The sequence below is a fragment of the Leuciscus leuciscus genome (assembly GCF_965113295.1).
Source record: "Leuciscus leuciscus genome assembly, chromosome: 3".
NCBI lineage: Eukaryota > Metazoa > Chordata > Actinopteri > Cypriniformes > Leuciscidae > Leuciscus > Leuciscus leuciscus.
In genome coordinates, this window is record NC_138727.1 from 43,584,783 (window position 1) to 43,611,140 (window position 26,358).

General features: G+C 39.5%; 2 protein-coding genes across 2 annotated transcripts in view; one reads left to right on the forward strand and one right to left on the reverse strand.

Annotated features, from left to right (window-relative positions):
- The window catches only part of galntl6 (polypeptide N-acetylgalactosaminyltransferase like 6), a 255,083-nt gene that overhangs the window by 119,240 nt on the left and 109,485 nt on the right, over nucleotides 1-26,358 (reverse strand). The window lies entirely within an intron of this gene.
- On the forward strand, nucleotides 7,156-9,386 carry LOC309494693 (uncharacterized protein; the record flags this gene model as incomplete). The annotated part of the gene is made up of 3 exons (XM_082164106.1): nucleotides 7,156-7,592; nucleotides 7,714-7,996; nucleotides 8,140-9,386. The coding sequence occupies 3 exons, from the start codon at nucleotides 7,156-7,158 to the stop codon at nucleotides 8,797-8,799; spliced, it is 1,380 nt and encodes a 459-aa protein (XP_082020232.1). The 3' UTR covers nucleotides 8,800-9,386.

A 26,358-nucleotide genomic window follows, 5' to 3' on the forward strand; every position in this document is an offset into this window, starting at 1 on the left:
CTCCAAATGCAAATCTTTTGCAGGCAAAATGGAGCTTGTGAAAAATAACCTATAGTGGGAAGACTGTTAATATCACTATCAGTGCAGAAACTGGGTAATATAATAACTGCTGGCTCTACTATCTACTTAAGATGGGAAGAGAATTTCCCACTGGGTTTAAGTAGAACAGCGATGGAAGGAACTAGAATAGGGTTTAATTCTTCCAATGCCCTTCAACAAATGCATTTGTTAAAGCAAATTATCACAGTTACAGCCTCCACCTCCCTGAAAAAAGCCTGAAATAGTTTTTAGGCCAAAGCAGTTTGTGAGATCTATATCAGACACATGCATTTAGCTCCTATTTTTTCATTTAATTATGTGAGTAAATCTAGTAAGTGCCTTGTTGTTTGGCAGCAACACTCCAATGAGTGCAATGCTTTGCATTTTACTGCTCCTTAGAATGTGGAGCTTCAGCCATTTCCCTCAAGGCTTTTGTGATAGAACATGGTTTAGTTCAGACCCTTAGGAGTGGATATCTCTGAGCTTAAGACCTTAGTGTATAGGAAATCATCCAAGTCTGCAGTCAATCTTATTCCTTTATGGCTAATGAAGACCTAAAGGTACCATTTCAACTCCCACATTACAGACTCACCCATTCATACTTATTGGAAACAACAAGAAATCCTAAAACAAATTGTGCTGCTTTTACTGTACCTCATGGAGCTGAAATATGACTTTTCAGAAGAAAAGGGTTGACTGAAAACACTAATAAATTTGAGCAAACTGGACCAGGGTGGGAGATATTCTCTCATGTGGGCCTCATCTGGCTCCAATGCCACACTCCAGGGTCGCTCTCCCCTCCAGAGCTTATATCCACACACAGAACATGGATGCTTGTGCTCCCAGCACACATACTTTTTTAATTGGTCTGCACTTGGGCCACCATCTGCCGAGCCTCAACAGGCACTCTGGGACCGTCCAGGCCTGACCTCACTTCCTACTTTAACAAATGGATCGCCTCAGCGGGCGGCTGGGACTTGGGAGAGGCGTTTACTGCGGTCATTTGCCTCTGGTTTCTTAGCTTAGCCATTTATTTTCCTGGACCTCCGGAACATGTCAGGGTTAGGGCAGCCATCACAGAGCTGGCATAAATCAGACGTTTCCTTTATAACAATGACATTGAAGTGTTATACGGTCCTATTTGTCATCCTTAAGGTGTTTTAATGGAGTAAATCAAACCCATTAAGGCTTAACCTTTGCATGGGCCCCGGCCGTCAAGAGAGCAGCCCTCCGCTGAGCTTGGAGATACACTTCATAGAGTCTTCATATGAGCCGTTCTGGTAATCATAGGTTAGAGGTAAGGGAATTATAGTACACATTTTCTTTGTGGCCTTTTTCTGTGGTAGATTTACAACAACAACAAAAAAATGTTGGAAGAAAATAGATTTAAAACCAAAAGATTTAATTTTGGTAACTTGCTAAACCTGCAAAACATGCTTCAAAAGTACAATAATGATAAAACAAATACAATCAAATGGTATGTTTCAGCTTTCCTTAGAATTGGAACATGAAAAATATTTTTACCTCAACACTATATTTCTTCGTTTTCTGTAGCTATAAAATAGCCAGTTTCCTTTCTGTGAAGAATGAGTCATGGTTTGGTACTTCTCAACACTGCACTGCTAACACGTAGCAGTTTGCCAAAGAACCAGATCTATTTGAGCACCACCAGTTGTGCATGAACATGTGCTGCTGTCAGCTAATGTCAAGGGTGTAAATGCATGCGCAAAATCAAGGGTGAGAGGGTGTCTCGCTTACAGTAAACCCATCTATACGTTGCTGTCTGGCCCCACCCACAATCTGGTCTAAAGTGACAAAGAAAATAGTTAACGGAATAGCTAGTCTATAGTTTGCTGTATATCTGAGTCAGGGACATATTACATTGAATTGGCTCTATCACTCTCTCTCCTCTCTCCACCTATAGCTGGTGTGTGGTGAGCGCACTGGCGCCGTTGTACTGTGGCTGCCGTCACATCATCCAAGTGGATGCTGCACACTGGTGGTGGTTGAGGAGAGATCCCCTGATATGATTGTAAAGCGCTTTGGGTGTACAGCAGTAGTACATATGAAAGCGCTATATAAATACCTCATTCATTCATTCATATACTGCAAGGGTGTCTACAAAAAATGAAATAATAATAATAAAAAATCTATTAAACATATACGTTAAAATATATGTGCCAATATCTTAGAAACGCTTAATTATGTATTTTTCCTAATTATTTCCTAACTTTATACCTCCAAAGAATATCAAAATGAATTTTAATACCGACATAAAAAAAAAAGCTCATTATAAAGTAGGTTTATTGAAGTCTTTCTATTTAAGAACTGAACTTTTAAATAAATGAATATACAGAAAAATAAAATAAAATAAAAATGACCCAATTATCATGTAAGAGGAGGGACTTCCTGCTAGTCTGAATAATGACAGACAAGATCCAGGCAAAAGGGTCAATTACACACTTTAAACCACTTTAAATTCTAACTTATCTTGGTCTTAATGGAGGTCAATTATCTCATCACAACTCCATGAAGTCAGAAAGTGTGCATGTGGAAGGAAAGTTCCTTGCAGACTATCTCACTCGACCTGTCACATCTCTAATATGGGACATCATCAAAGATAGCAAGGTGCTGGACCTCCAACTCCACTGTGTGTGAAGAGAAATAAGCTTAGTTCAGAAAAAGACATGTTCGAGAGGTAGTGGTTGGATGGAGTGCAGATCGGTTCCCTTTTTTCTAGTCATGGTCCAATCAAACCTGTGAAACTGCAGGACTGCAGCCTCCCTGTAATGAATGAGTGTGTGAAGGGTCTGAGCTGTGTGAGGAAAAAACAATAGAGGAACCGAACTGGAAATATTTCAGCACTAATACAGTGGTGTCTGCTGCAGTACAGTACGCAGTGTTTATGTATGCGTTCTCAGACTGACCTGAGAAATGTATTCTGTGCAAATATTTCATAATATTTCACATTATGTCTCAACCAGCAATGTCAATTAATCCTTCTATTCTAATCAATTGTTTATTTTTATTGAATTGGCCACATGCAATTGCAAAAAGGTCTGAAACCATTATAATTTTTCTTTTTTTTTTCTTTTATCATGAGAACATGCGCTAGATGGACGTCTTTGTCCATTTCTTTGCTTTTGGCTGTTTTCAGGTTTAAAAAGTTAAAAAGAGTCTACTGACACAAAAATAAAGGATGTATCGTGTAAACGCACTGGTTGTGTAGTGTATTTTACAAATTTTTAACAGGATTAAAGTGAATCTGAAAATATTAGCCTATATGAAGTAAAAATAAGAGTGTTCCTGTGAAAAACAACTATACATTGTTCCAACTATCCCATTATACAGAGTTTAATTAACAATCCAGCACGCTGTTTAAATAACCCACGTTTGGGTCTGTCCATATTTGACCAAGCAGTGGGTTGCAAAACAATCCAGATTGGGTTATTTTCAACCCAACAGTTTTTAGAGTGCAGTATGGGAAGCAGGAGTGCTGGTGGACCATGCTTGAGAACAGCATGACTAGAACAACTAGTTCTAACCAGCATAAACAAGCTTGGACCAACATGGAATTCATGCTAGATTATGCTAGAATTTTCAGGGAAAATAAAACTTCTCTCAGAGTTGATTACTGAACTTGAGCATATTTAATTTATTTTAACTTTTTAGTGTTGTCGCCCCTCTGTGCGTATCGTCAGATGAAATCCTGCAGGCACCAATGCATCGGCCGATACTGAGCTCATGTACTCATAAAAATACTCAGATACCAACAACCGATACCAGGCAGCGTTTGTACACTTGTGTCCAGACAAAGAAACACGTACAACAGAGAGTATAATGGGGATAAATAAGAAGGCTTTCTATCAAGTAAATGTATCTTATTAGTGGAATATTAAACAAAATATAGTAACACATAGCTGTGGTGCGCGAGCTGATAAGAGTAAAACAAGCAGTGTATTGAGCGTGCAGCAGCACAAACGCGCGAGCTGGTCGAACGCATCCCTTTTTTTTAACAGACGTAGGCTAAGTGGAAAGTTTGTAGTTCAGTCGGATGTCAATGGCAAAGTAAAACGAGGCATGATGTAGCTTATTATTTATGTTAACTGACGAGAGAGGGAGAGAGAGAGAGAGAGAGAGAGAGAGAGAGAGAGAGAGAGAGAGAGCACTTATGTTGAATGCTCTTGATTGCTGATCGTCCACTCAGCACGTGTTATTTGGATTAAAACTAAATCGTATGTGTAAGTAAAACATGAACTGTTACCTGATTTATGTATAACGAGTGATTTCCTACATTATTACAGGATGTGTTAATGTCAAGAAGTTCCATGAACGCAAACATCCAGTTGGTACCGATCCTTTTTTCAGGAGCAGCTTCTTAGCAAAACCAGCTTTATACTGACCCTCGTTTGTAAAGCAGTCTGGTGAAATGATTCGCGCAAACATGAAGCATTGCTGTTGATCGTGGGGAATATTCCCTTCGAAAAGAAACTCAGCCACTGAGTCTTCAGCGGTTTGGATTTAGGAACATCAAAATGACTGCTGTGTTCGTTATTACACCCAAGAACAGAACACCACAGTCGCTTAGACGCCATTCTACTCATAGACAGTGCTCCAAAGTTTCAACAATGACCGCGCCGGTCCGCGCGGACTATGATTGACAGCTCGCTCACGAGCGAGGGCGGGTCTGTGTTGAAACGCTGCTGTCAATCAACAATCGTGGGAGGGGCGTCGATTTTGTGACGTCACAGAATCGAACGGCTTGATTTGAGAGAGGGTAAAACATATAAGAAGATAAAAAAAAATTAAAAAAACACTGGATGGATTTTTATCATTTTATGATGGTTGTGTACAGGCACTGCCAACACACATTTCAGTACAATCAACTTGTAAAAGTGCATGTACCATTATATGACCCCTTTAAATGGAGTCCGTGCGTTCGGTCTTAAAGGGGCAGCAGTCTTATAAACCTGCTGCTGTGTTTTAATGTTAGTCAAACAAAGGACAAATAAATTAATCACTGCTCTTGACTAAATATGCTACCTTTAGTAACTTTACAAAAAATATCCATCTATATTTAATTTATTCAGTAATAAATATGCGGTGTTTTTTCACATCTGATTGATTATTGTCGTTTTTGTTGTAGTATCAAAATTGGAATAAAGAATTAATATTTCACTGGTGTCTAAACAGTTGTAGCCTACCACTGACCCAATCCTCAGCACTGAACCCTGCTGGAGCTGCTCTAAATATGTGCTGTACTATTAAATGAAAGATAAAATATAATATAGCAATAGAATGAAGAGTGAAAGTAACAGAAGCACATATAATGCAGTTTAGCAGGCTTAATTACAGTTTTTTACGATTGCTATGACAGATTTTTCAATACTTTTAACAATTTTCCAAAACTCTTAAAGGTCCCATGACATGAAATTTTCACTTTCTGAGGTTTTTTAACATTAATATGAGTTCCTCTAGCCTGTATATGGTCCCCAAGTTTCTAAAAATTTCAATCGGTGTAAATCGAGCTTTTGCTATCTTTCTCTGCCTTTGAGAAAATGGAGGCTCATACGCGCTGATCTTGAATCTCCTCCTTATGACGTCATAAGGAGGAAATGTTACCTCCCCTGTCTCTGCTTTGCCCGCCCATGAGAAAATGCGCTAGGAAGTAGGAACGCGCGCGCGCGATTTTAGTTTGTCCACGAGAGATATCATGGCTTTTGAGCGAGCGAAGCATAACAATTGCTCAATAATAGGATGTACAAATGAACACCGAAGGGTCAATACAGAGCTGGGCTTGCTGAACGTCTGAAACTAAAGTCTGGATCACTCTCTTTGGCTCAGCTACACACCTCGGACAAGTAAGTCAACTAATGATATATAAGTGTGTTGCTTTACTGTTTATGGTTACCTAGATTTTACACGTAGAATGTGGCTGTAACATTAGCTATGCAGTTTATGTGTGTGAATACACACACTGTAACGCGAGTGTTGTACACATCTTTGTTATTTGGATAACCGTTTTCCTGTTGGTTATATGGCGCGCGCGATATCCGCATTTCAAGATCGCAGAGCTTGATGTAATTGTAACAAGATAAATACAGACATTACAGATCTCTCATGAAAAGGCAACAGTAGGTTAGCGTTAGCTACATGATAATAACTGTAAACCATCCGAATAAAGTACCGTATCCAGACATAATATTTTAAACTAACCATTCGGAAACGTCCTGCTGGAGCCGCTGAGTTGCAACTTCTTCATCCGTTGCTTCTCCATCTGGATCAGATTCTGGGTCAAACTGAAATGCTTGAAAGACTGCGTGTCTTCGTGCCATTGCTATATCCAACGTAAACATGCACGCCATGTTACCGTTGCGCAAGAATGGTCAAGGCCACACCCACCCTCCACCTTGCGCCGCCTTTCTCCTCCTCATTTGTATTTAAAGCTACAGACACAGAAACGGCCTGTCTGAAGGAAGCTCATTCTGGGACTGGCTTGTAGTGGCTATAATTCTGCACCGAGGCTGAATTTTTGGAAAGAGATTTCAGATACAGTACTAGGGACCACTAAGGCCTATATTAAAGCCTACAAAAAGTAGCATGTCATGGGACCTTTAACACAGTTAGCACTACATCCGCCTGTGTAAGCTATACTATTAACACATTTCTTGTTGCTTTAACACAAAATGCATACAATTAACACAAATTTAAAATGCTTGAACTTCTTTTACACACAAGCTCAAACAAGACCAAAACAATGGATTTTTACTGCCAAATTTACCAATGATTTAACACTCTATGTCAGAACAGATAACACCATGTTCTAAACCTAACCTTACAGGCTAAAGTCAAGGTAAACAGCTGTTCATATTGTGAATTGAAACACAAATATATTCCCTGTATTTTATTCCATTGCTAATGAGAAACAGCTTATTGAAGTTATGCAAATATATAAATCACAGCTGATTCCCATCTAGGAAGCACACTCAGGTGTTGAGGTTCTTTCAATCACATGATCATATGTTCTAAAAGAGGACTCTTTGGGCTGATCTTGTGTGGAAAAGAAACAATATAGAGCAACACAAAGAAAGAAAGAAAGAAAGAAAGAAAGAAAGAATGCCTGCAAGAGGGAGAGGAAGACGAGTACCAGGACAAGGGAGAGGAGTGGGGCAAGGACAAGGGCAAGGGAGAGGAGTGGGGCAAGGACAAGGGCAAGGGAGAGGAGTGGGGCAAGGACAAGGGCAAGGGAGAGGAGTGGGGCAAGGGCAAGGACAAGGACCAGGGAGAGGAGTGGGGCAAGGACAAGGGAGAGGAGTGGGGCGAGGACAAGGACGAGACAGAGGAGTGGGGCGAGGGAGAGGGAGAGGAGTTAGAATACGTGGTGGCGCTCAAAGAAGGACCAGAGCTAGGGTAACTGATCAAATAAGAGCAACTATCATTGACCATGTCATAAACCATGGGCTATCATATAGAGAGGCTGGTGAACGAGTACAACCAAATCTCAGCCGGGACACAGTGGCATCCATTGTCCGTATTTTCAGAGAAACCAACAGGTAGGATATTGCTTCTCCTACAGCAAAGTGTACTGTAAATACTGTAATATTACCATTTACAGTATTAGAGTGACTGTATGCCTCCGGTCTCTAATATGTAACTGTATTTTGTTCCTCTAAGGATTCAACGTCTACCTCCCTCAGGGGGCAGAGGAAAGCTCCTGAATGAAGAACAGGAACTTGCTATTGTCAACATGGTGATTGCTGACAATGAAATAAAACTGAAGGACATTCAGTCCAGAGTTGTAGAGGACAACCTTGTCTTTGGGAACATTGCAGCAATCAGCATAACATCCATTTCTCGGACTCTAGCTAAACACAGAGTCCGAATGAAACAACTATACAAAGTTCCTTTTGAAAGGAACAGTGAGCGCATCAAAGAACTCCGTCACCAATACGTCCAGGTAAGGTTATGCAATACAGTCATTACTGTACTATACAGTGTGTTTTGCAGTAAACTACTCTATAAACCTGGAGTACATTAGGACATACAGTAGATATACAGTACAGCACAGCATGTACATACACTGTGTCTAATTACTTTCAGAGAGTCATGGAGTTGGAGGCCAATCAAGTCCCACATGAAATTATCTATGTTGACGAGGCTGGCTTCAACTTGGCGAAAAGGCGTCGCCGTGGGAGAAACATAATTGGCAAAAGGGCCACAGTTACCGTGCCGGGCCAGAGAGGAGCCAACATCACCATGTGTGCCGCAATCTCCAACAATGGTGCACTCCTGCATAAATGTGAGATTGGCCCCTACAACACCGACCGCCTTCTCCTATTTTTAGAAGACCTGCACGAAAGATTGGTGCCAGAGGTAGAAAGGGGACAGGTGGGAGACCACTTGCCAATATACGTGATCACATGGGACAATGTGGCATTCCACCATTCCCGTGCAGTCACAGCATGGTTTGACGCCCATCCTAGGATGGTGTCCCTTTTCCTTGCTCCTTACTCCCCTTTCCTCAACCCCATTGAGGAGTTTTTCTCATCCTGGAGATGGAAGGTTTTTGACCATCGCCCACATGACCAAATGTCCCTCCTGGATGCAATGGATGCTGCATGCCAAGACATCACAGCTGAACACTGCCAGGGGTGGATAAGGCATGCAAAAAGATTCTTCCCACGATGCCTTGCCAGAGAAGATATCAGGTGTGATGTGGATGAGAACATGTGGCCAAATGCAGAAGACCGGGCAGATTAGAAGTTTACTTTGTTTTTTTTTATTATTATTCCGGTGCTTTTTCTGTTTGTATATCTTGCAGTAATGTCCTTTTGCAAATAAAGTCTTTACTGCAGCAATTCTGTCTCTGTCTTTTTTTTAGAACTGTAACTGTACATTCTATAAAGCTACTCTGAGATGGTCATTCATTTTTTGTGACAAAATGCATGCATTTACTAAACCCAACAAAACAAAAATGTAGAGAGGCTTCAAAAGAAACTACAGTGCAAAACACAATCTCTGATCAATACAATAAACTGTACTGTCCATTGTATAAGGGCAGACCTGTCACATAAAATAATGCAGTTTCTGTAATTTCAGCTGATGATAGTGTTCTTTTTGTCATTGTGTTATGATTGACTAAATGTTCCTGTTGGAAGAGAACATGTGTTAGTGTTTTGAATAATTATTTGATTTTGAAACATGTTTGCAGTGTTTTGGTAGACATAGTATATTGTGTTAGTGTATTATTGTATTTTGAAAATTAGATTTGGAGTTTAGTTTACAATGTGTGATTTTGAGCATGAAATTAACCGTTTTGCCAATTGTGTGTTTTAGGTGTGTTGGTGCGTTAAGAGTTTAGGAAACTTGTTAAATGTATTGAAAAATCTGTCATAGCGATTGTAAAAAACTGTAAGCATGAAAATAACTGAAGGAAATATTTATACATTTAAAAATTACAAATGCAGTGAAAATACAGGTATCGGTTATACGGAATCGGTATCGGCGAGTATCAAAAATGAAAGTATCGGTATCGAACTCGTTCTGGAAAAAGTGGTATCGGTGCATCCCTACTAGAAACCCTGGTGGCTATTTAATAGAATGGCAACTTTTTTGTTGTTGTTGTACATGTCATTATTTGCTATGGTACCCTTCCTTCAGGCCCAACAACTTAGACTTATTTCAGTTGGGGTGTATGAGAGGGAGGACAACATCACAACGCCAACCTATAACTCCATGGTAGTGAGAAGGTTATCTGAAGTGGCCCTGGGGGCTTGTGTAGCTTCTTATGCACAGCTTCCATGGTTTCTGTCTCTCATGTGTATAAAGCTTTTCCTGCCAACATGTCATGTAATGCCATTGCCCCAGAGCTGTGCAGCCAAATCTGTGAACCGCTGCTGTCTTCATGGATGACTGGGTGCTGCCACTGCTGTAATCACTTTGCATGTAAGATATGCAATGCTAACAGACTCACAGACACAGTGATAAGCCGGCCCTCTTTAATACAGGGAAATGGAGCATGTGGAAGTGCAAGACATCCAGACAGCAGGGAGCATCAGGAAAATGAAAGAAAAGAAGTGTTGCGCATAACTGATATTTTCAGCATTGTTTGCATGTCTTTTGTGACTGAGCCTACAATATGTGAGATGAAATGGCTAAATTATCATGATAAAGTAATTGGAATCAAGGGTTCTTTAGACTGATCAAGGACAAAGGAATTAAGCGGCATATCTACCTTTATACTCTGTACACCCAGGTGTTATAATGCAGAAAGTCTGTTACTGTAATTAGCACCAATCATAATACCAGTGCTATCTAAACTATGCATTGTACAAAATCAAATTTTAACCATTTTACATTGTGAAAAGGCTGGTCAAGCTATAATTCTGAGTAATAATTCTGAGACCTCTTTTTTTTCTTTTTTTCTTTTTTTAGAACATTTTTCATTACTTACATGACATTTTTCTTGTGTTATCAGCATAAGAAATTTAATTGGCAAATGCACATTTGACAGTTTCTTTGTATTTAGTATGTCCCCTATTATAGAGTGGTGCAGGTAAGATGTCAGAACCCAGAAGACTAATTCACCGCTGGTTCCTTTCGAGATTTTCCTATGGGGTTTTAAAATGGGTTTTTTCAATCTATGTGTAAAATAAAGCCTGTGGTAAACATAACTTAGATTTTTTGATCCACAACGTAAATTACACACACACAGTTATTTTCATTTTTGAAAACATACACTTTTAATAAGTAACTAGATAAGACAGTTTTGGGTTTGAGTGTGTGCAGTGTACGTTGTAGAACAAAATGTGAAACTATCGTCAAAATACATTTACCACAAGCTTTATTTTACTCATAAATCGAAAAACACCATTATAAAACCCCATAGGAAAATCTTGTATAGTATCTGAAGTATCTGTAAAACATAGTGCAGCGCTTCCAGGTTCTACGGCAGAACTGCCAGCTCACAATTGGCCGACGCTGTTCATGTGAGCACCACAACGTAGAACCTGGAAGCCCTGCAATGTGTTTTACAGATACTGTAGTCTCTACAGTGTCGTGAAAATTCTGTATTTACTACGTCAACAGCGTCAGAGACTCACGTAGACAAGAAATCTTGTCGTTTCACAACATTAAGATTGAACCACTAGTCGCATGAACTATTTTAACAATGTATTTACTACCTGGCTACTGAAAGTTGCAATAACGTTGCTGCCTATGGATGGTTCAGAAACCTCTCGGATTTAAAAAAAAAGAAGAAAATCGTAATTCATGTTCCAAAGATGAACAAAGGTCTTACGGGTTTAGAACTAAATGAGGGTGAATGAAATTTTCATTTTTAGGTGAACTAACCCTTTAATTGTATGGGTAAAAACATGAGTAAATAATAACACAATTTTGATTTGTGGTTGATATATCCTTTTAAGGAGGACTTAAAAGTCCTTTTACTTACTGCTAAAGTGACTATATTTTTTCAGTCAAAATAAACATGTAAAAATAAATTGTTTTTATTTTATTGTGCAATGTTATGCCACTGGCTACACAAGATCGAAGCTTAGTGTACTTGGTATGGCTACTAATTGTGCATTCTTTCTATGTGTTTAGAAAAAAATTGATGGACTACTTGGGGGGAAAAAACACACACACACAAAAAAAAAAAAAACACCACAGAAACTTACCACAAATTTATTTGTACTAGTCTAGAAAGTTTTCCATCTAATTAGAGGGGAAACAATTGTGCAGATTATAAGGGTGTAGAGAAGCTTTCTTCCCCAGTTAATTTAATTGCTCTGTCTAGTTAGAGACGATGAATCGTATTATCATTCTGAAGTCAATAATAAAGAAAAAAACTGTAGAAAAAAAACAGAAAAAACAACAACACTGCACACACTTTGGCCTAATTTTAGCATCCCAAATGGTTGGTTGTTCTTTCTGAATATCATAATACGCTACTATGGTAACAGTGAGTTTCTTTTGCATATTTGAGGAAAGTTCTTCAGAAAGCAGTCATAATGCTTTGAGCTGACGAATCAGTGGGGAAGGAAAGCGCAGACAAAAGATCAGGTATCTCCACACAGAGGGACTTTAAAACGGATGACAGACAAAGACAGGTTTTCCAGGATTTAATAGGGGGTCATCGCGAGCTTGGGTAAAACAAAATGTTAGATGGAGAGAACGTCTTGCAGATTTTACACAGAGAGACAGAGAGGGACTCTGCTCCTGATTTATATACCATTGCTTTCCTTTGTTTGCATGATGAGAATTTAAGGGGACCGTTCAGTCCTGCTTCTACTGAGCTGAACATGCCGTGAAAGCTCTCTGAGTAAGGACAAGAAAAAAAAACAGCATGATTGAGAGCTGGGTGTGTTTTTCTGTCATTTCCCACCATGTTTATCGTAATAGTTATTGTGCACCAAAATCGCTGAAATGTAATGGTTGTTTCCATGATGGTGATTTTCAATAAGCAGCAGAGGGAAGACCTGAAATGAATGGAAATGAGAAAGAGAGAGAACTAGAGAGGAACAGGAGTTCTCAGAGCATTTGAGTTTCAATCACAATGAGTCACTGGTTTGCTGATATGCAATAAAAGCTGTGTATGGTATAAAATATAGAGCAGTGATTCTCAACTAAAGGGCTGGGGCCCATTGATGGGACTTTGCAAACTTCCGAATGGGCAACAGTTTGACTTAAAATAATTGAATAATAATAATAATAATAATAATAATCATTTTTATAAACATAGTACAGCATTTCTGCATTTAAAAACAAGGGAAAAAAAACAGAAAAAAAACCCAGAAAAAAAACCCAGAAACAAGAAATAGAAGCATTGGTTATGCACATGTAAGCTAACGCGAACATTAAACAGCATATAAATCAAAACTCAAAACTGCCTAAGTTTACCGTAAATTAAATGTTGAACACAGGAAGAGGTATACAACTGTGAAAGCTTTGGGGGTGTTGATGGACTCGATCTACTCCATCTATGTTTTTTTAAAGAGAGTATATGTCACTTTCATGACAAACAAATGTAAGTACACTTCTAAAAAGTACACTTTGTAATAATGTCAAATTAATTTCTAATTGTCTCAATTGATTCGCATTAAAAGTAAAAAATAAATAAATAATTGTTTTAGTAATATTTTGTTGTGTTTTAAAGAAGTACCTATGACTTAATATTGACTAACATACACAAGCAAATATAATTAATTTAATTTGAACTGTAGTGTGTTATTCAATATACATATCAGTACATTTGGCAGTGCACTTTAACCATATTTCAAAGCTAATAGAAGTAATTATGAAATTACATATAAGATGTCCTAAAAACCTATAAGTGGGTAAAAAAAAGCCTTAATGGATTACATTTTTTTTCCAATTAATATGTAATTAAGTGTCAAATAACATTCATTTAGTTTGCACTTAATTATATTATTTTAAAATAATTTGTTTCCGTAACAAGTCACCTTTTTAAAAGTATAAATGCTAAAGCTAAAATGTACTTCTTTTTCAATAGGGTAAAACAGACACTACACACACACACACACACACACACACACACACACACACACACACACACACACACACACACACACACACACACACACACACACACACACACACACACACACACACACACACACACACACACACACACACACACACACACACACACACACACACACACACACACACACAAAACACACAAACACACAAACACATATGTCTGGTTCACTATCTTTGTGGGGACTCTCTATAAACATAATGGGTTTTACGCTGTAAACTGTATATTCTGTCCCCTCACACTAACCCTACCCCTAAACCTCACACAAAACTTTCTGCATCTTTACATTTACATTTACATTTAAAAAAAAAAAAAAAAAAAAAACATATACTGGAATCATTGAGTTAGGTTTAATTTTAGCATATCAACATTCCCAATTTCTGTTGATAAATAAAGTTGAAAACAAGCAATGTTGTCATATTTACAGCAGAAATACCAAAGGAAATATTTTAGCCAATATCGGGGGCCTTTGAATCAAATAAGTTGAGAACCACTGATATAGAAAGGATGGCACTAGAGTTCAAAATGATTTCCAAGTTCTCCACCTCAAAAAACAGATTATGAACTCGGTTGCATAAAATCATGACTCCAAAGAGCTTAAAATGGTCTTAAATTATGAACAAAGGCAATTGCCTGTAGAATTTTGAACACACACATTCTCCAGCAAATGGTAATTATGGTCTCTTCTGATTTTGTCTCCTGTATGGTTTCTGTGTACATACCATTTACACTCTATTTGTACTTTAAAAGCCTCGGCTACAATTTAACTAAACTGTAGAGCTCTCTCTCTTCTTTTTTTTTCTTTTTTTTTTTGTAGCCTTGACCTCATTTTCCAGTATAATTTCCTGATGATATTTCATGTAAAGTCTGACTTAAGGGAATATAAAACATATAAAATTTTCAGCATCCGCAGCGGCTAATGTGAACTGTCATAAGGACTGTCTGCCATTAAATATGACAGGCCCCTCTGTAGTGCTGCCACCCAACCCAGCAAAATTCCATCTGCCATCACGCTGCATTAGTGATGCCACATTACACCAGGTATGACATGAATATTTTGCTACTCCAGGTGGGCATATTTGCTGCCTTTGCAGTTCACTGACTCAATGAACTATTATTTGGCAGACATGACCGTGGAGACTCTCAGTGCTTATAAGCACAAATATTTTTGTCTTTAAAAATTTAGACAAACCCTTTGGCTGAAATGCAATGCACTTTTCCCTTAAGTATAATCAGAATTAAAAATGCATGATGCAAATAAAGGCTTGTCACTGATAAAATATACACAATAACTAGCATTATCAGGGAAATGTAGATGTGTGACAGGAAGATACATCAGTTTGTTCACCTCAGCATCCTGTCTGGTGATTAAGCTTAAACAAAGAGCCGTTTCCCCGTCACCTCTGTCGTGAGCCAGCCAATCAGAGTCCAGTAAAGAGCAGTGTTTTATTAGCCTGCATCTGCTGTGCAGCTGCTGTCTTCCCATCAGGAGATTCTCTTTTTGGCAGGTGTCACCGGCCGCCAGATGCATTAACCACCTCCCAGAGACCTGTCGCATCATTAAGCCATCAGCACATCACTGCGGACAGAGAGAAAACAGGCCATGGCAGGGACTAATCCAGCTGCAAACCTGTCCAGATGAATAATACATCAGCCCGCCAGACAATTGTTCAGCTAAGCAGGAGTGGACCACCGCGGCCTGCTCGAGAGGGTCCAGAGATTGACTTCCTCCCATCAGGGCTAGTAAGCAGAAAACACTCTTCTTTTGTGCTGAGCTTCAGCATGTTGTACAGAGAGGGAGATTCTCATGGGCCGACTCCTACTGTCTGTTTGAGCCGCACAGAGTAGATTTTATCCTCCTCACTCGCAAGACTGTTTTTCTCCTCTCTACATCTCCACTCTTAGCTAGCGAAGATCTAAAAGCTATAGATAAACTATATGGCAGTATCCGGTTGCAATTATATTCCATTATGATTCATTTGAGCATAAGCTCAAATTTGTTAATGTTAAGCATACCTTCTACCTTCTAATAATAAAATATATATATATATTTATGGAGTTAAAATCCTATGGATTCAATAGATATAATAATAATAAAAAATACAATAATACTGTTTATTGTTAGTTCATGATATCAAGTCCATAAAATAATATTAACAGAGTTTTTGTTTTAATAATAATGTGGTAAATATTGAAATTAACATGAACTAAATCAAATGCTTTAGATGTATCATCGTTTGTTCATGTAGATAACATAGATAACTAATGTTAACAATGGATTGTCATTGGAAAATCTTACCAATAAAGACTATACTGGTTGTGCTGTATGCTTTTGATTCATTAAATATACAAAAAAGGTTAAAAGGGCCATTAGTGTTAGAATCGGACTACACTGTTATTACTCTGTGTTATTGTGTGCAGATCTGAGAAAAACCCAGTGTTTTCTTACCATTATTTCATGGTACAAAACATCCTGGTTGCGTATGCAACCCACCGTTCCCTGAAGGAGGTGCCTGAGACAGACCTCAGACAGACCTCAGACCTGACACTGAGGTGCCTGCTGCTGGCTCTACGCTGGGGCCTGGGTGGAGGCTGCTGCGGGGGCCCCGCGGAACCGGAGGTAGCGGCAGGGGACGCCCTCGGTGACGAGCAGGCGGAGGAACTGCCACCGGCGGCGGGGTGGAGGCAACAGCTTGCCGCCGGGGCAGGATGTGTCGGGTGGCCTCCGTCTGCGCCTGGGCGGTGGAGAGCTGTGGGCGCAGCTCTCCACCGCGTCGCCGAACAACCAACCTGGGAAATTGGGGAGTCCAGGAACCAAACCTTGTCCGCATCGGCCATCTCAACCAGGATGAGCCAACGATGGCGCTCCTGGACTACTAGGGTGGACATCGCCAGACCGATCACGCACGCTGCGACGCTCGTGCCCGTGAGGGCGAGGTCAGCAGCAGTGCGGAGCTCACTCATGAGTGCACGGTCTAGACTATCCTCGTGCATGTCCATGAGTGTCTTGGCCTGATAGACCTGCAACAACGCCATGGCATGCAAAGAGGAGGCGGCTTACCCGCAAGCTTTGTAGGCTCTGACCGTCAAACCTGACGTGAGCTCACAGGCCTGCGAGGGGAGACAAGGATCCCCCAGATGCAGCGGCCGCTGGACACAGGTGTCACAAAAGACCGCTCCACTGGAGGGATAGCCTCATAACCCTTCACCGCTCCTCCCTCAAGGGTAGCGAGGAGGGAAGAACCACTCAGGCAGTTTTCGGCAGTAAAAGGTGCCGTCCACAACCTAGTAAGCTCTCCATGCACTTCGGGAAAGAAGGGCACTGGGGCGGAGGGCTGAGAACCAGCACGGCCCGCCCCGAGATACCAATCATCCAACCGAGACTGAGCAGGACACGGTGGAGGGTTCCACTAGAGCCCAACAGCCTCTGTGGCCCAAATCAGCATAGCTGACAGTTCTGGATCCGGCTCAGGCAACATTACGCTCCCAGAGGGAGATAACGAAGTCGAGTCATCATCTCCAGAGGCCAGCTCACCCTCTAATGTTGCAATCGGCGTCCTGTCCTATGGGGGAGCCCCGGGTGAAACAGCCAGTCCACCCATAACAGATGGCCCAGCACAATCCACGGGGGACTCTACCGGCTGCGGAGTGAGGAGCCCACAGGGAATGGTTACCGTGCGAGACATCCAACACTATCCTCCTATCACCCCACGCGGCACCCGAAGGCGGGGCGTGGTAATGGGGACGAAGGAGAGTCTCGACCTCAACACCGCGACATGAACTGTCCACAAAACCTGCTTCAGCGTGCAATAAGCCCAAACACGAGATGCAACAATTTTTTTAAAGATGCAAACCCACCCGTGTTGCTCTTTTAAGGCGGGCGTACACGGTGCGATTTTTGCTGTTTTTACGAGCTCGCAGATGTTTTTTTTCACTCGGGAGAAATCGAGTGGAATCGGTGATGCTCGAATGGTCGCGGCTCGCAGCTTGTGAGAGGAATTACGAGCCGAGCCAAGCACGTTATGAGCACCATCCCGACCTCCCGATAATTTTTAAACATGTTTAAAAAATTCGGGGAGTCGGCCCGATTTTCACAAGCTGTCCCCTATTGCCAAATCATACACAACCACGTCGATGGGGCTATACCTCAGTGGCAGCAACCATACAGCGTGCGCATACACTGTCACACACACACACACACACCTCTCCCTCTCCCTCTCGCTCTCTCGTTTTTATGTTGAAAGGAATGGCTACTGTTCTCTGCTTTTAAAACAAATAATTTGCACACACATTTCTGTCGTTTTTTTTTTTTATCTGAAGCTTTGCCTGCAGGCAACATTGACGGTCTTTGTGTTTAGCGCGAAAGCTCACGTGATTGCTGCCGGCTCGGGATAAAATTCGTGCAGGACAGTCGTGCCGTGTACCATGCTGCTTTGACGCGATTATCAGTTAAACTGACTCGCAACATGTGCAATATCTCACGACCTCCCGAGTGTCCGAACTCGCACCGTGTGCGCCCGCCCTTAGCATACAGGGAATGACCACGCCAACACTGAATCAGCAAACTGAAACAGTGAAGCACTCATTCTCGCCCTCTAACCAACCGTCAAACACACAAACAAATAGAAATTTGATGCTGTTAAAACGGCAGTTGAGAGCTTAAGAAGCTCGCGATCATCGCTGCACTCATGCTGTAGAAACACCAACACTGGGATGTTTTCCGCAAGAACACTGACACACTCGCTTGTTGTGTAAACAATAGCACTCTTCAGAGACATCTGATCGGCTCCGAAGCAAAAGGCAACTGGTGCGTGCGTCCACTTCCGTGTTTATACCCACACTGTGGGGCGAAGCGTGTAATCACGCAAGCCAATGTTGAATTGGCTTGATTAAATAGTAGTATGAAGAAGACAGGCTCCCTAAGCGTGATCCCCATTCAGTCGACGTCGACTACGTCTGACGTTCTCGACTGAAAGGGAACCACAGTCAACTTCTTGTACGCCAAACTCAGTAAAACGCATTGTCATGCTGGAACAGAAAAGATACGACCCACTACATGAAAATTGTTTGTCTAAGCAGATTGCATGGCTGTATTGCTTGATTGTATATCTCTGCTGACAATGGGAATATCTGAAATATTACAGCCCGTTAATTAAAAATGGATGTCCACATACTTTTGACCATGTAGCGAATAAAAAGAACTGACGAGAGACCGAAAACAACTGAAATTTACATTCATTACACAGCGTATTTAAAAACAAGAGGATTTACTGGGCTTTGCTCATGACTCGAATCTAATTAACAAAGTCACAGTCGAGTAGTGCCAAAAGTCACCTCTGCTTTTATCATTACCATCATTTGCCGAAGGAATTAATTGAAAATACAATTAGCTGTACTTGTAGGTACACAGCCATTTCTCAACGACAAAACCCATTTTAAATCTCTCTAAATTTGTACAGACACGCTTCACCAGTGACCCACCTCTTTGCACGTGGAGTACGCCCTGTTAAGCATGACCCCACTCTATGAGAAAAGAAACACAATCTTTTTAATGAAAACGGACATCAAAGCTCAGAGCGGCAGGGAACAAGTATGAAAAAAAACCCATCAGATCAAATGCCGGTACGTGGAGAGGATATTTCTAAGAGGTGTGCATTAGTATTAGAGAATGAATAACCCAACTGTCGTGTACCGCAGGTTTGTTCCTATTCATAGAAATCAATCTTTTTCTTTAAATGTATATGTGTGACATGTAAGGATCTAATTAAAGTACAAAGTGTGTCTTTTTGTATTCAGTTGAAGTTTTCCACGTTTCTTTTTTCCCTATATTATGCAGTCTGAGTAAAGTGGATCAAATGCTCCTTTAGTCATTGAGGAACTGCAGGGTCTCTTCCTGAATATTATGCTTAAACAAAACCCTTCCTTTTAAACTTAATGGTGCAGAATCGGCTGCAAAAAGGAGATACTTGCATGACCATAAAAGAAATGTCACATTTGCACATACTGGCCATTAGAATTACCAATGGCTTTGTTGTGGTGGGGTGGCAGAGTGCACAAACTGGCCCTGTATCCTTGTGCAATGATTTGTCATGTCAGACTGTAATAAATGGGCCCATCTCGGCAGAACGGCACGTTCATCAGTCTCAGTGCCGGGGCAAACGGCGCTCTAGTCCAGCCTGTCTGCTTCAAACCGCTAGGCACCATGGCTCACAATACCTCAGTCTTACACTCACTAGCTGCCCCGAAATTCACATTACAACATGTTACAGAGGGACAGTTATCAGCGTTCTGCAGGGTCACATGGTCTCTTGAAGCTCACTGTTCTTCTGTGGCAGATGGAATTAGATTCAAGGCTCTGATTCGTGTGCAATGCAGCTAATGGAATTGCCTGATGTGATGTCCACCTATTCTAGCCCTGTTCTGCTCTGTTACATTTGGTTGGTTTAAGCCCTGAGTCTAGAAGAGCCACTCTAGTCGGTCTTGGTCAGTGAGTTTCCCTATTTTTGTCTCCAAATTCTGGAACAAAGTGCTTATCACTGTCACAACAGCCAAAGTACACTAAACTGAAGTCTGCTATGACGACCATGTTGCAAATACTACAGCAGTTATGTTCTAATGATTTATAGTGGGGTCCAAAATTCAGAGACCATTATCAAAATTTTAATTGTGTTTTTCTTTTCAAATATTACGATTGAATTGGAAATTTTATATGAATTTCAGAACTTCTTAGTATTTTGATAGATAGATAGATAGATAGATAGATAGATAGATAGATAGATAGATAGATAGATATATAGATAGATAGATGCCTCTTCAAAGTCCACCTCATATGCCAAGAAGACTAACAATGCTGGTTATGCAGATGATTGCACTTTTAAACTCTTGCTAATTGCAGTAGCTCATGGTTATGTATAATAGATCCGATCCGATTCGAGCTACAGCCATGGCTCTCTGCTTCGCTGTTTTCTATTATTCATTGGCAATATGCATCACAGCCACACAGATCGCTTAACAACTATGTGTAAATACACATTGGAAACTGATATATGATGCAATATTTCCAAAGAGATATTCAAAGCTAACATTTCATCCACGGAAAAGAACACATAAAAAAAAAAAAAAAAAAAACATCAATTGCTATGTGCTCTAATGCCATTACTGTAGCGCTATTGTGAGTGAAACTCTTATGGGGTACTGCATTATTCACTCTGCCAGACTGGCATTAGCAGCTAGGCTGAATTCACCACAGCATGGGACTGTTCTCTTTGTAATTAGCTGATCATTACACAATCAGAGCCATTCAGGACAACTCCTAATCAGCTTGGAGACATGAGGCTGATTGTGCTCAAATAGTAATAATAATAGCTGCCGTTTTTCAAATCCACCACCAAAATTGAGCCGGTGGCATCGTGGCACATTCATTTACGACAAAATAAATAACCTTGCTGGCCACAGCTGCATTCGGCCTAGTAAAGGATTTTTTTTTTTTATTAAATTTTTTTTTTTATAGCAATATTCAATTTGCAAGTTTCGTTCAGGGCTTGGCGTGTGTGAGGCAGTTTATTTCCCAGCTCGATTTCAGTTGACTATGCCAAGTAAAAACAGGAGCCAATAACCACCACACACAATGGTCTCTGCCTTCTCCTCCTCTACTGTGCTGACTGCAAGTTCAGTCATTACATTTGAACAACATCCATCACAGCTGTTTTTACACTCCCACATGATGGCGGTCGCTCCTCCACAGAGATGTTACTCTATTTCTCAAGGACAATAATGGCTTTGTATTGAGCAGCAGCACAATTGCCCTAAATGGAGTATAATTTCCAACCATTTCTCAGCTGAGCAAGGCGACACAACGAATGACATGAGAAATTCTTTCTTGTTTGGTGCTGGATGTTCTTTTGGTGCTGGACCTCTGCTTTAAGACGAGGGCGAAATCGATAGCCAACAATGATATGATAATTAAAAGAGCTTCCCTCCAAAGTTGACCGCTCTTGCAGATAACCCTTCCTAATTCTGAGAAAGAAAAGCAATGAATCTTGTTAGGGGGTCTCTCTAAAGAAAGCTGATAAAAAGTCATCATGCTGGGACAGTCGTGGCTTGAATATCGGCCTGTTAGATCTCTATGACTTATCTTATCACTTCAGTGCAGGTCATTAGACATGTAGAGTCAACTTGGCATATGATTGAAGCTTAGCACCTTTATGAATGCTTACGTACTGGAAATGCTTTGCAAAACTTTCATTAAGTTCACCTGAAGTCTTAAGCCTTTCGTTCACATGCCTTTTAGACACAAGCATGGTGACAATTAATTAATCCTGAAAGACTGTACACAATAGAATGCTGTTACGAAGGGCTGTAAGGGTTGAAAACATTATGAGTAATCTCCAACAAAAGACCTCTAGTGCTCACATAATGATAGAAAAATGGCACTAGTCGCTGCATTAGATTCCACTCATGCACACAAAATGGTGGTTGCCAGAGGTAGAGCTTTGGTAATGAAGCAAATAATAAAGCCAATGTTCCGGTAATGATTGATTAATGGCTACACCTTTTAAAAAGAGTAGCTGCTGATTTCAATAATAGGAGTACTGATGCATGCTCCTGAATATTTCACAACCTCCCACAGCCAAGGAAATGGACTACCTGAGAAGACTGATTGAAGAGAGTGGGGCGTAGATGTATCTCATTATAAAAAAGCTGTGGCTATCAAGGAGCTAGGCTCATTTTGGTGGGAAAAGAGAGCAAAAATTGTATCATTTAATGTAGTGCTACCCACAAATCTGTGTTCAGTGTATCCAATGATGGTTCTACACTTTAAAGCTGAAATATTTGAAGTTATTTATTTGAAGGACGCATTATTGCTTTGCCCACTCATGTGGTGTTATGACCAATTCTGCCATAACCTCTACTGATTCAATGCCCTTCATTAACTTACTTTCAAAAAAGAGGTCACATTTCATCCAAATCAAATTTCACCAGTGTTCTCAGGCCACTGAAGTCAGTGCCTACCCGTAGTATAACATATGTTATTTTTGGATGCTGGTTTAGAGTGTGATATTGCTTTTGCGGGACAGTGCATTAACAAGAAAGTTATTGAGTACACTACAATGCTTTAGGCAATTTTGTCAGAAACTTTGTCCTTTTTTGCTCCGCCAACAAAAATAGTTCTAAACGGAGTCACAGCAGAACAGGTATACATGCCTCCAAACAATACACAGTTGTGGCATTCCTGAATGGTCCCAATTTTTTTTTTTCTATTATGTACTAAGATTAAAATTATTCATTTGGTAACACTTTATTTTACAGTGTACTTGTTACATAATTATGTTACATGTACTTACCATAGTACTAACAGTAAATTACATGTACATGCAACTAACCCTCACCCAAATCCTAATCCTACCCTAACCCTAGGTAAAGTACATGTTGTAAATTAATATTACTCTGTACTCAAATATATAATTGCACTGTAACAATGACACCTTAAAATAAAGTGTAACCATTAATTTGATACAATGCACTTATTGTGTACACGTATTTTTACATTGCACTTGAATAAAAAAAATACCTGCAGCATATAATTACATCTAAAATTACACTGTTGACATAACCATAAAATGAAACTTGTCTCTGACCTTATCCGTATCTCACCTGAATAGCAGCAAAAGTGTTTTGCACAATTGAACATGAACACAATAATTACATTGTTCCAAACATTTGTTGACGTAAGTATATATTATTTAAAGACATCAGTATTTTTGAACAAATCAGCTGAATGACTCACTCATAAAGGCAAATACTTGTTTGATTCCTGAATGAAACAGTGTGTTTAAACAAATCAGCTATGGATAACTCGTAGCTATATAAAGACACACAATAGTTTTGTTCCTAAATAAATCAGCGTTTTTGAACGAATAAGCTGTAAATGAATGAATGACTCACTCATAAAGACTTCCTGTTTCATAAAGACTTACTATTACTTGTTTCATTTCTACTGGTGTAACAATGTAACTAGCAGAAAGAGTGTTTACTAACTGATAATAATCTAACTGCTAGAATCTAACTGTTAATAATCGATAAAAATAAATATATTTCATTAAATTCAGTGGATATCTACAAACTACCCCTCTCAGCGCTGCTGAAGCTGTATGAAACTGAATGAGCAGGCAATCAATGTGTCATATATATATATATATATATATATATATATATATATATATATATATATATATATATGAAGAATGGCAGGAAGTTCCTGCTCTATTCCATACAAAAAAAATTTAAATAAAAAAATAGTGACTACAACCTATCTGTAACATATGTAACTATATCCCTTAAATGCATACCTCTGGTCTTTAGTGACCCGGGATGTCATTCACTACCCTCCTCCTCATAATTTTTTTGTTTAAGTTAGACATCAACCTTGTTAGTTTTCCTAAATCAATTCATTATAAACATTATAATAGGAAAAAATATATATAAAATGTAAAATAAATTAAATTTTCTTTCATTTTTTGTAAATATTATATAGGGTCACTAACAAAGGTGTGTAACGGTGTAAGTATATATATATTTTTTTTCTGCACAACAATAATTAAATCTGCAATAAAAGTGCAATTCACCTTTATTCCACAAGGTGGCAATGTCTGATACACAATGATGAAGTAATGTTTCACTTTAGAAAACAAAAGAATAGGAAGCATCATCAGCAAAACTTGAAATGGCTCAGCGATTTACTGCAAAGCAAGTACTGAACGCAATCAAATATTAGAGACACTGTCACTTGATGTTGGATCTGGTGAAGGAGCTGTCAGCGATCAAAATATTGATTTTGAAGATGTTGAAAATGATAGTTTTGAGAATATGTTTGAGAGCCAGATGCTGAATGTACTGGGAAATGAGCTCTGATGAGGACAGTGATGATATAAAACTTCTGCTCAAACTGAACCCTTCCAAGCTCCAAAAGGTAACAAAATATGCTTTATTTTATTATTCTGTAATTGTTACTCTGTAAGATATTTGTATTTGTAGTGATTCGTCAATTTAGCTCAAAGGAATTATTAATTAATTTATAGGGAATTTGAAAGAGTCACTTATTACAACCGAGCAAATGACTCGTTCGCGGTTCATTTGAACTGGCTGTAACTATCAACTCTGCAACGGATATAAATATCCGAACTATAGTGAAACACTATGGTTAGCAAGGTAACTTAGATCAGAAGTTTAAGACATTAAATTCGTAAGCACATAACACAAGTAATACTTTTCTTTAAAATACAAACATGACTTTATTGATTATTCTAACACATAAAACTAATATCTAACACAAACACACGCACACACATTCATACGAGTTGCAGAAAGAAAGAGAGAGAGAGGAAAGAGTGAGTTTTAAGAGTGAGATGATGAAATCCCAAGTTTCTATATGCACTTATAAGACATGACCTGGAACGAACCATCAATCATTAATTTAACCCTTCTATCGTTTCTTAGACAGGTTATTAAATCTGTATCAAATACACCAGTTCAGCTTAAGAGTCTGGAGGCAGTACTTGCTTGTCTTTGCTTTTGGGGATTCCCTTTTGTTGCATGAAAGGGGTTTTCCCGGTCCGTTCGTTGGCTGGTCTCCTCGTGCCTGTTGTCTGGGGCGGCCAGTCACGTGGTGTGCTGGCGGAATGAAAGTCTTTGTTGAAGCTGGCTTTGCAGAAGAAACGTGGCTCGAAAACTTAGAAAAGAAAGGAAATTGAGACGAGAGTAGATGATGGCTTGAATGAAGTTGTTAAACCCATGTTCTTCTGATCTTGATTTGGGTTCTGTCTCTTCGTGTCTACATGGTTACTGGTCTGATTGAGATCTTCATCTTTTTCTGCCCATCTCTCTTGAGAGTGATAGCAGAGCGTTTCTTGAGGGTGAACCCAGAGAGCGAGAGCACAGAGATAGAGAGAGACCTTGTTTTTGGGTCTAAGATTTTAAACTCAAAGTTTGTCCAACCTCCAGGATGAGTTCTGGCCAATTAGACACTGGCTAAATTTAGGAGGTGGCATTCTTTTCAGTTCTGATCGTAAATTATCTTATCTGGGGGGGGGTGTCTGTTCTCTAGCTCTTAAGCAGAGAGAACAGAGGCCACAGTTTAGACATGATTTCTAATTAAAAGAAGATCAAAACATATTACACAGATTTAATTCCAGCCAACTTACTAGTTTTGAACGGACAATCCAACAGCCATGAAACCAGTGTTGTTTTTGGCAGCCCTTTTAGTTTTAGTCTTAGTCTTTTGGACGAAAATGCTTTTTAGTTTTAGTCACATTTTAGTCACTTATAAACTTGATAGTTTTAGTCAAGTTTTAGTCGACGAAAACGCAAAAAGGTTTTAGTCAAGTTTTAATCAATTTTAGTAAAAAATAAAAAAAAATAAAAAATAACTTAGTCTTTAAAAAAATAATTTAGGTTAAAAAGTATTGGACATGGGCTTAGGTTTGACAGGTTGTAGCAAGTGTTGCAATTCATAACATTTTTTTTTTTTTAAATAACCCCTTAATGATGACTTCTGGTGAATATTGTGGAAACTAATTGATACATTTAGATAAATATATTTCATACCTTATAGCATATTATAATACAACTTATTAGGCCTATATATTTATAGAATAGCAAAGTAGGCCTAATATACAAGACTGAACCACATAGATGTGAAATATAAAGGCTATCATGATAATTTTGCCAACAATGAACCATGGATTTGTTTAGTTTATAAT